General features: G+C 39.2%; 1 protein-coding gene across 2 annotated transcripts in view; it reads left to right on the top strand.

Annotated features, from left to right (window-relative positions):
- The first annotated feature begins 913 nt into the window (after window positions 1–913).
- The window catches only part of KCNIP4 (potassium voltage-gated channel interacting protein 4), a 328,940-nt gene continuing 316,170 nt past the window's right edge, over window positions 914–13,683 (top strand). For both annotated transcript variants that reach the window (XM_074148332.1, XM_074148328.1), the window contains exon 1: window positions 914–1,001. In XM_074148332.1, the coding sequence (XP_074004433.1) occupies window positions 914–1,001 (88 nt within the window). The remainder of the gene's footprint in view (window positions 1,002–13,683) is intronic.

The following is a 13,683-nucleotide window of genomic DNA, read 5'->3' as shown; positions in this document are numbered from 1 at the left end:
GGAGTGGAGCGATAGGATGAGGGGGTAATGGTTTTAAACTGAAAGAGGGGAGGTTTGGATTAGATATTAGGAAGAAATTCTTTCCTGTGAGGGTGGTGAGGCACTGGAACAGGTTGCCCAGAGAAGCTGTGGCTGCCCCATCCCTGGAGGTGTTCAAGGCCAGGCTGGATGGGGCTTTGAGCAACCTGGTCTGGTGGGAGGTGTCCCTGCCCATGGCAGGGGGGTTGGAACCGGATGATCTTTAAGGTCCCTTCCAACCCAAACCATTCTATGATTCTACACCCACCCCCCCACCCCCCCCCCCCGCTCGCCACTTGGCTTCATTCCTGCAGGTGGGGCACAGGAGAGGCGGTCCCTCTGCGCTGATCTTGAGCTGCGCGGTGCGGTACCGGCACCGGGATGGGGTTGCTGTTGGATGGACGTGGGGGGGGTGGTGTGTGCTCCCCCCCCCCCCAACTCTCAGCAAAATCGAGGGGTGCCGTGCCCTGCCCGCCCCCTCCTTCCCCGCCCGCTTTGCGCGCTGATTGAGTGCGGTAGGACGGAGCCCGCGGTGCGTGTCGCCGTGTGCCTGCGTGGGGCGGGCATCCTCAGCCGCTCCGCCCCGCCCCGTCGGGCTGCGCGCCCGCGGAGCCGCCCGCGCCCAGCGCCTGCCGGCGGGTCCGGCCGCGGCGGGGACCGATCCGCTCCGCTCCCTGCCCGCAGCCCGGGTGCCCTCCGCGGGGTGCCGTGTAGAGCCGGGGGGCGGGAGGGGTGCGTGTGTGGGGCGGGGGGGGTGAAGTTGACACGGCTGCGAGGAGGCGAGGAGTTGCGAGAAGGCTGGAAACTGCCCCAGAAGTTTGCTGACGGGAACTGGGCTCTTTATTGGCGGAGTCTTCTGGCTCTTCTCAGAGGAGTAAATACCGCGTTGCTTAAGATGAGTGGCTGTAGGAAGCGGTGTAAGCGTGAAATATTGAAATTTGCCCAGTACCTTCTCAGGCTAATCACAGGTTCTCTTCACACAGGTAATGACTGTTTTTCTTTGCGGGTCGAGCTGTGCAGCATGATAACAGGAGAATTGCCTAAGGTTAACGTAGCGATGGCATTGTTTCGTATTATTATTTCTTTCGTCTTGTAAATGATAATAAAAAAAAAAACAAACCCAAAGCTGTTTTGTGGCTGAGCATAATAAAAGCAGAATATCCAGTGTTATGTTACGGTGCTTAGGCGGTGTAAGCATTTACACACCTCAATCCAAATCGGAACGCGAGCGTACGTGCTTCCACCTGTCCACATGAAAGGTAATGCAGAGCACCCACACCATGGTCATAAAGGATGAATCCCATGCTTCTTATTTTCACCTTTTCTTGAACTGGTTTACTTTGGCAAGCAGGCTACATTTTTTTTTTTATTATTATTTTTTTTTTCTCTTAGAGGCTTGAGTTTGCTTATTTTAAGATGCAAATCAGCTGCAAACTGTCAATATGATGTTAGAGTATCTGGCTGCAAGCTCTAAATAACACTTGTGCTTTTTGCCCTTAAAAGATTTGCAACACAAATGGCTGTCAACTTTAGGTAATTTTTTTTCCGTAACCTTGGACAAATTGTGCAGTAGCAGATAAGGTTTTTAAGCTAGACTGAACAAACAGCATAGTTTTCTTCTTAGCACTTTGGAAAATGTACTTTTTTTCACAATTCAGCATTTTCTGTGACTGTTCCCAACAGCTGACAAATAAGACAGCTTACATGATGTCATTCTGTATTTATAAAATATAATTGTGCTTCTTTCTAGACTTCAAATAGTTTGGTGGGGTTTTTTTTGGTTTTTTTTTTTGTTTTGTTTTTTTTCTTGGAAAAATCATCAAGCAGAGGTGCAAGTCCAGCATCAGCAGATGATAACCAATTATACTAACACGATTATTGAGAATTAAAAGCCATTCATTTTACTACAAGTATTTTGAAAGTTTCTGCTGATGGGGGTTTGGTTTATTCAGGCACTGGTGGAAAGATTGGAAAGCAAAGTTGACCCTTCAGTGATAAACTGCATGCATCAATACTTTAAGTTATCAGATTTGGGGTTATAATGCTGTAAAGATCATGGCATAAACGTTGGCAATGAGTACTTTATAGAATGCTTGTAACTTGTGGAAATCTGATATGGCTTTTTAGTAACTTTGAGTGTCTGGTAACATAGAATTTCCCTGCCCTTATTTTCTGTGCTATTCCTAGTCTGTCGTAGTGTCTCTTTCGTGAATTGTATCAATTCAGATTTCTCTGAAAATGCTGGCTTCTTGCCCCTGTGGGTTGCTATGGAAATTAAATAATATATGAAGCTATGTTAGGAATGAGCACCAATACTCCTTTTTCACAAAGTCATCCAAGCTTTTCCTTTCCTGTCTAGGAAACGATGCACACTACCTTATTTTTCAGGCTGACGTTTGTACTGCAAGCTTTATAAGCTCACAATTCAAAACCACTTTCAAGAGTTGCTGTGGATACCGATTCTGATGTTACTACTGAAAGAAGTCCTTTCATTTATCATTGAGAAGCACTTTATCAATGCTAAATTACTAGAAAGCCAATTACAGTGGTACGAAATATGTTTCCTTAGAGGAAACAGGCAAGCAAAACACCCCACTCTTTGGAACTCTTAAGATCTTAAGATTTTTACTTCAGGCAACAGTATCTTACTACTATTATTAGGTTAATGGACTTCGTCATGTTCAAATGATGTAGCAAATAAGATCAATATAATGTGATGATAATTGAAGCGCTAAGAGAGGTAGAGCTCCACTGTTCAGTTCTCGCATAGCCCAGTCTACTCATTAACAACCTCAACTGTTGCAGTACCAGGTACTGTTCCCCCTGCAAAACCTAATGCATAATTCATTATGTTGATAATTAGTTGGTAATTAATGAAGATGAACGAGGAAGCCTGGTTGAAAGTGTTAGGAAGTTATACTTTAATTTGTATATTGAAGATGTTGCTGTTTCTATCTTGAGCATTCAAAAAATGTAGGATAGCTATCAGAGACAAAAAAGTGTGCTTATTTAGCTTTTTGCAAGCAGACAATCTGCTCACTCAAGTGACCCATTATTTTCAAAATGTAGATGTTTACTAAGGAGCACAATGGTGAACACAATTTAACTTCCTTGATAGGATTTGCCCCCTTGTTTGGTTTTTTTTTTTTCAGGTGTTCTTTAAATTATACGTAGTAAGTTGGAACTACACATTGTGGAAAGCACATGCACCAAATCTAATCTCTTCCTTTCTGTATAGGCAGGCGTCTTGAATATATACTTAATCTATATCGATATAGATTGATGAAAGCTCTGCTGCAGTTGGTGTGCTCGCACTGAGAAAACAAGAGAAGGTGAGCTGGGAGGGAGACTGGGTTTACTGGCTATAGGCCCAGCTAAGGAGTCGCTGTTGATTTACTGGTTTTACTTCTTGTGTTTCATAACAGTTTACAACATTACAGACCCATTCTGTGGTGAATCTCCATATTTAAATAAAAGTTATCTCATATAGGTATCTCATAAACAAGGACTATCTTAATATTCAACTCAGCTGTCACCAATGTTAATGAAACTACCCCCCTGCCTGGAGGTAAATGCTGCATAAACCTTTACAAGGGGTTTTAAATTGTGATCTCTGCTTGAATACATCCAAATCTCTTCCAATTTTATTATTTTTAAAACAAGCTACGATGAATGACAGCCAAATGTAGTGAAAGGTAGTGAAAAGAAATAGGCTTTTAAACAAAATTTTTTCCACTTTCCATAATTTCTGTTATGTATTAAGTTGATGTGTTTCCACAAGTGGAAACAGACTTCCTCAAATACTTGAAAACAACATTTTTCAAATGCCGTACCAATTCCTACTTTATTGCCTGCTGCCACTTGAGCTGTGTTGGATGTGCCTGGTCTTTGAAACATTGTGGTGAAGAACCTAGTGTTGCTGTTGAGAATGTTTCAGTTTTCGGATGCAGTGTGAACATGTATATTATAAATAACAAAAGAAATCATTGTGAGATCAGGAAATAGATTGCAAATTATTTTGAAATGGAGAAAACATAATTTTAGAGAAGTGTCTAGGAATTTTTTCTTGACTATCACAACTGATAAGTATGGGGATTAAAGAGACGATAGAAAAAAAATTGCACTTTACTTCAGCGGTAAATTTTCATGAGTATATCCTTTTCAGGCATGTTCCTATTAAATGCCATAAAGGAGGTGAGATTTTCCAGAACAGGTTCAAATTCCCAGTTAGGATCTTAGTTCTGCAAAGAAAGAAGGAAGAGGAGAACAACTCTGGCTGTGGAACCTTGTTCTTTCTCTAACAAACTGAAGTAATCTCACTCTTCTAGGTTTATGTAGATTAGGCTATGGATTGATTTTTTTTTTTTTTTTAATTTTTTTCTAATCTGGAGATTGATGCCATTGGTGTGAAATAACACTGATCACAGGCTAGATATTTTGCTTAGTTAAAAAAAGAAATCTAGTGGTGAATGCAGGATGTACTCTTTGATAGCACTTTATTTGAGAAACCAGATTACCAGAAGGTGATCTTGAGTCTTAAATTTTGCCTGTTTGTGCACGGGAATATTTTCTAACCTACTGCAGAGAGGAAGACATCGTCTGAGCATAGACCTGAAGGTGTGAGTGGCACTAGCACAGAGGCACCCAGGTGCTCACAACGGTGTTCCTGTGACTGCTGTAGTTCACCTGCCCACCGGTGCCTAAAGTCCAAGTCTGAGATAGCAGTTACTATGAATGCTTTCCAGGGATGCTTACTTGTTTGGCATGTAGATTCATTGGATGAGTGCTCTGGAAATATATAAAGACCTATTGATTAGGCTGCCTGGCAGGGAAGGAGATGATGTGGGTTGCTGACCCTGCTTTTCCTGAAGAGGACTGAGATGTCTCCTCCATGTCCAAGGAGAATGTCCATACTTCCAAAATCTGGTAGGATGGCTAAGAATTCATTCCACTACTTAATCCATCATTCAGCCAGGTATGTAAATATCATAGGACCACAAAGAGATACTAACAGGGAGCCTAAGTGTTCTCTGATGATTATGGAATTCATCTGGGAGACAGCAGACCTGGTATTTAAACTACTCTCCATGAAATCACTTACTTGATCTTAGGACGGTTACAGATCTTTTTATCATCATCACACCACTTACTGATGTTCATCTTCAGCAGGAGCATGTCAGAAGAGGTCCCAACCACATGGAGATCCCAAATAGTTTGTGTTGGCTCTGTGTTAAGGACAGACACCCTGAAACAGGGGCCTCATTTTGTGTCCCAGTTCAGGAGAAGAGGGAAATGCTCAGACTGAACCTAACAAATGTCCCGCTAGACAAGTTTCCTGCCTCGTTCCCTTTCCTATCCCATTCTACAACAAATTCACGAGGCAATTTTTATATTTCATTCTAGCTTCCAGTGTGTGGTATGGATTCCACAGTTGTTATAATAAAAGGTTTCAGCTCAAGCCTTCAGTTTTCAGTTGTGCACATCATGGATGGAATGATTCTGGAAAATCAGGGTGATACACTGGGATTTTTATTCTTGGAGTGATACTTTCTACAGAATGGAGCAGAAGGTAATGACATCTGGCTTTTGGCTGTGAATTTAAAATGGCCTTACCAAGACTATATGAGGGTTGTCCCATTATCAGCTCTTTCAGTTAAGCTGTGCAAAGTTTAAAAACCTAGAGAATAATTAAAATATTTTACAAGAATGTAGTCGTCTGGTTAGTGATAGGAGGTAAATATTCCAGAATATCTTTTTTCTTTAGTTTAGAGATTATGTGAAAGAGAATATTGAGAATAATTAGCTCTTAATTCTTACATTTAATTATACCGCATTTTTCCTCATTTTTCCCTCAGATTTAAAGCACAGAACTTGAAAATACTTCTAATCTGAGGACTATCATCTTTAAATGCGGCAAATGAAATTATTCCAATAATTGATTAAATAATTTTCTGAGTCTTAGACTGAATAGAGATGAAAAAGCATTGTACTTTAATGCAAAAGAAAGTTTCTCCTTTAATAAAACTGATCCTGAAATGAATTTAGCATACTTTTATCTATGTAGTCACATCTCCTGCATAGCTTTATGAATGAGTGATGCTGAAAATCTGGATGGTTTAAATAGGTGTAGGAACCAACTGTCACACTGTCTCTCGGATGGTCTCTTCAGACCTTGAAGTTGAGTAACAGTGAGGGAAATACTCCTGAATTATTAACATTAATTTTACTACTTCTATTTTCCAGTAGTGTGTTTTCCTCCGTGTTGTTTTGGCTGGTTGATTTTTGTTTGTGGTATGTCACAAAAGCTATTCAGCGAAGCCAGAGATCTGTTAGCCTATTATTTAATGTGAATATTCATAAGGTATTTTGCTTCCAGTTTCCTAAGTGGAAGACAGAATATTCTCAGGAATTTGTAAAAGAGATGTGTAAATGTGCTTTTCTGCTTTTCTTTTTTTTTTTTTCTTAAATAGTTGGCAATACTAATGTAACAGCATTTTAAACTGCAGAGCAGGTAGTCTCCATACACACTGCCAATTCTAATACATGCTGCTTAAGCAAGTAAGTTGAGAGGAATTTAGAGATTCTGGCAGTGGAGGATAAAAACCAGAGGGCTGCAGCATTTAAGCGTTTCCTGGCATCTGCCTGTCTCTGACACAAGTTGCTGCTCAGGACCTTCGAGCTGCTCGTTTGTCAAACCCTTTCCTGCTCCGGGTCCCAGCCGGGCAAGCACGGGTACCTGGCTACTGCCTTTGCACGCCGTCACCGCCCCGCGCTGGGGGCTGGCCGGGCACTTCAGACACTAATTAAGGGGTTGATCAAACAGCTTTTGGGCCAGCGATGCCTGGCAGTTAGGTTGGCTGAGGAATTTAAAAGCCTCAGTTCTCGTCTTTTGAATTTCTGAGCATGAAAGCGAGAGGCGCTTCACTTCTTCAGCGAACAGAGCTGTGCTTTGGCTGAGATGCTCGGTGTGATATCAAGTGGAAAACCAGATCCATGTGGCCCTTTAGCGTCTATCCCCAAATCTATGTCCTTTAGAGACTTTAGGAATTGTGGTTCTAAAGAAAGGCTTTTATTTTTTTTTTTATTTTTAATATTTCCTGACACAATTTTTACTAAAAGGGATATGATGAACTGAAAAGAGGTCAAATTAGACTTCCTTGCATCTTTCCCCTTAGATGGGATTTCTAGCAAGAGAATGTTTTTCTTCACCAGGACTTTGGTCTCTGAAAACTTTTTCAGGTGAACTGTGCAGGACTGGCAACTGAATGAAAAAACAAGCTTGGAAAACAGAAATGGGAATATGTGAATCATTTGGTTAATGGATTTGTTAACAAGGATAAAGATTCAATAGAAAGAGGAAAAAAATACAAAGAAAAAAAAGTTGTTAAAATTCTGGTTCAGTTTTGATTTCGTGTTTGATTTGTATCGATATAACCTTCTGGGAGACCCATGATGATTTTTGCATTCCCTTAGATTTATTAGCTTAATACATGGCAAAGTAAATGAATGAGAAACTACAATAACTTGTTAAGGTCACCTCTGAGCCATAGGAATATTTTTGTATTTTCTGAAAGTGAAGATTAAAGGAAATTTATATAAGAACTGCAGCTATTCGTGAGAAAGCATGAAAGGGAATAAATAATTCCCAGCTGCCTTTACAAAAGAAACGGAAATGCAAAAGCTAGATTGCTGTGCTACATCCAGTTGTACAAAGTAAAGTGAAAATAAGCCATCACCTTTACACAAGCAAAATGGTGTTTAAGGCAAATCGTGCGATTGCATCTCTCTCAAGGAAGCTGTGGAGCCTGTGCTGAAGCATTTTGATTGAAACAAGGCCTCCAAAAGGTTAGAGATGTCTCTGATCTATTAACCCACAGTAAGGCAATCCAATCGGGTAATAAAAAATGGAAGTTGTTTATCTTTTCAATCAAGTCTCTGCTTTTTTTATAAATCTGTGCCTCCTGAAGTACTGCAGTGGGTGCTCACAAACCAGAAGAACCCTAAACTGTTGGTTAGGTGATGGTCCCTTAGTCCCCTGCAAGTGAACTTTGTGTTTCCCAGAACTGTTCCATAGATGTCCATGGACCAACTCAGTGACACTCCTGAAATCAGCTAAGAAAATCTCTCAGCTAAGCCTTCTGTCATCTCCCAAGCAAAGGAGGTGGCAAATCAACAAACGTTGAGAAACTGGCATGAAACACTAGAAGACGAACTGTTGTCAGGGTGTATCTGGATGTTCCATCTGCCCTTGTCTCGTGCAGGGATTAGATGCATTTAACAATCAGTTGCTTATCAGATACCTTTGAGTAGCTTTGGCATTTTATTTAAAACTTTTTCAGGAGTGTGAAGGAGAATGCCAATTTACCACAGTGAGTAATTAAGGTAATTCAAGTAATATGTACTTTAATCCCTGTCTTTCAGCCAGGGGGCTGAAAACGCACTAAGAAAGTGCATTGCACTTTTACACTAGGATCTCCGCTTAGTTCCCTAGAGACAGGCAATGCTCTTCTCTTCTCCAGTCTACCATGATTTCATGAGGTGATTTGAGTGCTGTGGCTGCAAAGCTGTCTCTCCTTTAGGGTGAATTTGATGAAGTGGGGAAGTGAGGCCTATCAAGCAAGCGTTTTAATTGTTCTCTTTCCCTGCTCTCACAATGGAGCGGTCACCGTGCTGTTCCCTGCAGGGACACGTTGCTATGAGTTTAGGGCACACTGTGGCACGTCAAATGTCTTTTGGTAAAGAATGACTTTAGCACTCAGGAGCATGCTACCAACTGAATAACCCTGGCTTTGTTCTCTCAAGGTATTTATAAATTCTTGTTGAAAAGTGGCAGTGGACAGAAAGACAGCACTGGAGTTTTCTATGTGTATTTTTTTCTGGCGCTTCAAACTGTTTTGAACAGGGTAAAAGAGAAAAAAGCTTTTTCTTTGTCCTACTTAGGAAGAGGAATATCTCTCACGCAAAACTATGTGTTATAAACCCCCTAAAAATGCTTCTGCATTTCTTTTCACTAATCTTATAATGGAACAATTTTTCAAACGATGATGCATTGATGTATGTCCGCTGTAATGAATTTTCATTTCTCAAATATTTTCTTGTATCACAAACAGTGGAAATGTGTTTTTTTTTTTTTGAGAAATAGTACAGGGTAGACTCTTGAGAGAAGAGAGTTTACAGCACTGTTTACTTGCATAAATCCATAAAAAAAATTGTGCTGCTTAATTACCCTACAGTGTGTAATGAAGAAAGCACAGTGAAGAAACTTTACTCTAATGAGTTCTCAGCACCATCTCCCTGATGACACTTTAAAATTTTCCTCATCAGTTCTAATATAACCATAGAATTTCTACCATCTTCTTTAGTTTTCTTCTTTGATTTCCTAGGATGAAATTCTGAAATAGGAGCCAAGCTGTAATAAAAGCACGTTCCTCATCACTGAACGTCTAACAGTGATGCTCATCTCCAGCCAGACATGAAGTAGTGGTTACAGGTGACTGTTGGACAAAATCTATTAAATGGGGGAAAAATGATGATTTGAAAGATTTAATCAAGTCTACTCTGTTATTATGGGGTTAATAAGGAACCTTAACAATCAAGGAAGATGAATTAACATTTTTGGATGCAGGTTAATAATGTTCCATTAACTTCTACTGAAAACACATGTAAAATGAAATGAGAAGTAGAATAAATTCAAAGAAAACAATAATCCAAAAATATCAAAATAATCCTAAACAACATGAGACAAAGAGAACAGATAAAAAGGATGTTCTCCTTTTTATGCAAATAAGATCTAAAATAAAATTATTTAAAAAGGAGCTTGTAGCTTGAAAATGTCATGGAAAAACTAAACTGTCAACATTCACGGGGAAAACATGAGTTTCATATATTTCCAAATGCTTTTTTTTGGTGTTGCTGAAATATTTCTTCCTCTGATACCATCAACCTGATTAGTCTTTTTTCATTTTTTTTTTTTTTTTTCAAAGCAAGAGAGTTCCATATTTAAGGTCTGCATCCATCTGTTGCCTATGTGAGGTAGTTTGAACCTCCAGGGTTTCAGATATTTTTCATATACAGAGGTGCACCGTTCTCTCTTTCTATATATATAATTGCACAAGTTCTAATGTTCAAGGGTGCAATCTTTGTCACATGCTGCTTAGGGAAAGAAGCCTTATTCATTTCAAAGAAACCAATGAGATTGCATTTGAAGTCCTACGTTGAACTTTATGCTTTCTCAAGTTCCTGATTAGCATTGATAACTTTTGTCTGTGCGGTCTTCGTATTAGTCTGCCCCAGAGAGAGATCGCATTTATGAAAGGGTGTGGAGGATGCAGAAATGTTACAAAGTTGGATTTTGAGTAGGTTTCATACTACTAGTTGACTAAGGTGCCTAAATGTAAAATATCAGACGCTGAGACAAAAATACCTTAAAATAAACAAACCCCACCCTCACTCACAAACTTAAATTTTTTTTTTGTAAGTCGTCTTGGCAGATTATTAGTTGAATTTTGCCTGAGTCCTCCTATAGTGTTTCTAGGATTTCTGGTTTATTGCATGGTTAAGTACTTGGCTTTTGAGAACACCTCTTTTTTTTTTTTTTTTTTATGTTATCCTAAACAAATAGGACCCCTCCTACAGGTTTTTTGTTTAGAAGTAGACTGTGCTATAGACAGTACTCTGAGACTTGTGCTCTGAGACAAAAGACCAAGATGTATTAAACTTAGCAGCAGTTGGCTTGAAAGAAATAGTAGGAACTGCTGAGAATGCCATAAATTAGTGCATTTATGCTACATTCTGCTTCAAGCTGGAGTAGCTTATAAGTATTTCTTTTGTTCACCCAAAAAAATCAATCCTAGCTATATAACTCTCACACACTGCAGCTGCAGACCTACTGTGAACTTCCAGTGATTTTGTAGAGGATCACTTATATTTTAAGTAATGTAACTAATTAGAAAATACATGATAATAAACGCCTGCTAATCACTCACAAATTATAAATTTTTCCCTCTTCAGAAAATGGTCTAGATAGACTGCCTTTGCTTCCCCCAACTTGCATACTCCTCTCTCTCTTTGAGCAATATCTGCAAAACTCAGTGTTGTGCAAAGTGTTTCAACTTCAAATTTTATAATCCTGCATATGGCAGATTGACTGAACATCACAGAAGACTGAAGCAGTAGTGAAAAATTGGTGTGGGTGGGAGGGTATCTTGAAGTAGGGGATCTAAAGGCAGTACCCTAATCTTTAAATGTGTTCTCCTGAATATATTTAAATATTTCACTCAAACATCCCATATTTTTAACACATTAACTCCATCTTATAACCTATTTCAAAAAGGTTTTTTTTTCCCAGATCCTTCCAAAAGAGTTGTCTTTGAAGTCTTGAGATTTCTTGTGGTATGTTAATGGGAAAAAGACCGACAGAGTTACCATGCTGCATACCATTTCTTTTGAAAAGATTGTTTGAGTTTTTATTCTCTCATTCCAAATCTGCATCTTAATTATAATGAAAGATACAGTTCAGCGTCTCTTACAAATGACACATTGAAAAGCATCCCATTGCCATCCTTAATGATCTCTCTTTGGAAGCCCTGTGTTCTGTAACGTTCTTGTAAGAGTCCAAACTACTGACATAATTTATAAAGATAATATTAAAACTTCAGCTGTATGTAGGACACAGCACTTGACATCATGTTTAAAAATAGCTCTTAAAGGAACTCTTAGAAAGTCACCAAATCATGCACACAAAATGTTAGGAAATGGCAGCATTAAGACTATCTCAGCCTTACGTGACCTAATGCAGTTCTTCGCTGGGTGCCCTTTTCCTCAAACCGTTCTACAGAGTAACTCGGAGTACGGAAGCAATGAGGAGTAAGAGTATACTTAGAGTAGAAATTTGGATGCAAACTGTAATAAATACTACCTTAGAGTACACAGACTGTTCTTTGGTGGTTGAGTTGAGTTTTTGTTCATTTCAGAGGCACTTTCTATTGTAGACAGATCTTGTGCAATGATTCTCCAAGACAGTAAAATGGCAGGTAAAATTCAATGTAGATTAACGTGAAGTGGTGCACACTGGGCAAAACGAGCTTTGTGTCTAAATGGATGGGTGGTGAGCTTACCATTACCAGTCAGGTAATTCACCCAAATAATGACAATATATGCATATGTTTTTGGAGGACTGTAGTGGTAGTATGTAATTTAACTTTTAGTTTAATGAATGGAAGTCTCTTCAAAACTGGGATAACCACATGTTCATATCTAACAGACAGTCTGCAAGGGCTATCCTGAATGTGAACCTGCATTAACACAAATATTTTTCCTTCATTTAATAGCTTAATTTTTGAATTCTATAGGAACATTAGAGATAGATGATGGCCAATTCGATACCGTGTTTGGATATAAAGTAAACGAACAATCTGGAAAACGGCAGCAATATGTTGCCTTAGAAATATGGGGGCACTGAACTATGCACGAACAGCACTTTGGTCTTTAATTGGTTATTCTGTGTGACTGGCTCTGATAAAGCCAAGCAGAAAAATAGAATTGTTCAAACTTAACGTGGCTTTATGGCCATGACCACAGCCAAAGTTATGCCCTGTTTATGTACAATAACGTAGTGACACCAGTCATCACATACCACTATTCTCTTTCCCAGTATGGTGTGGTGGCCTTCACTTGCTTTAAGCTGTTTTCAGGCTATATGTATTATTAACGTTTATTGTTTCAGTGTATAACCCAATTAATTTAAATTCTACTTGCAGATTCTTAAGCGCCTCTGTTTATACGTTGACTAAATAGAGTGACACAGTGTGACACCAAACTCTTGATTTGCCTCTTGTCTCTTCATAATGACAGAGTCCTTGGTCAACTCTGGAGATATGAATAAAGCTTTTATGGCATTTATTCCTCAGAAGTTTGTCCATGGGTTCTTCAGTCTAATGGCTATATTTCATTATGTTAGTTGGAGAAGAAGTTCTTTAAAATCTTAGCTCAGATTTTTCTCCTTGACTGAGTCCTTGGGGTCAAGGACTTGACGCGGGGGGAGTCTGGTTTCTGCAGCGCTTGAGAGAGCAGAGTTGTTGGTCAAACGTGGTACTGACTTATGTGCTCAGGTGCATCCAGCTTGGAGTTACAAAAGTCAAGTTCACTGTTAATCAGGTAGAGTACATATAGTAAGTGCTAATGTTGATGATGTAGATTTTCCTGGATTATGGAAAAAATATGATTTTTACTTATATTCCACATTCAAAATCTTTAAATACACATCTTTGCGTTCACTTACAAGTTTTAAATGCACTCGTATTCAAGCATCTTTTGTGTCAGGTACAGTCAGGACAGTCTAATTCTCTAGCAATGATGCCTTGAATCTGTGACGGTAAAACCTGTAGAACTTTTTGTAGAAAATACATGTGAAATTAATTACTGTAAATGTGAGTCTAAGGATTATATTCATTTAGTCAGTTACCCCAAAATATTGTGTTTGTGTCCATACAAACAAATATTAAGCACTGGTGATAAGCTCCTCTTGAATTGCTGCGCTGGAGCCTAGTGCAACTCTTGTAAACTTCAGTTAGCAGTTCAGGAAAGGAGTAGCAACATAAGAGAAATCTAAGGAATGTCTTAATCTGCAGATTTCATTCAAATGAAGTAAAGCTGCAACATTTCAGA

This window comes from Numenius arquata, chromosome 5 (genome assembly GCF_964106895.1).
Source record: "Numenius arquata chromosome 5, bNumArq3.hap1.1, whole genome shotgun sequence".
Lineage (NCBI taxonomy): Eukaryota > Metazoa > Chordata > Aves > Charadriiformes > Scolopacidae > Numenius > Numenius arquata.
Note: the sequence above shows the minus strand (reverse complement) of the source record. Positions and strands in the feature narration are given on the sequence as shown.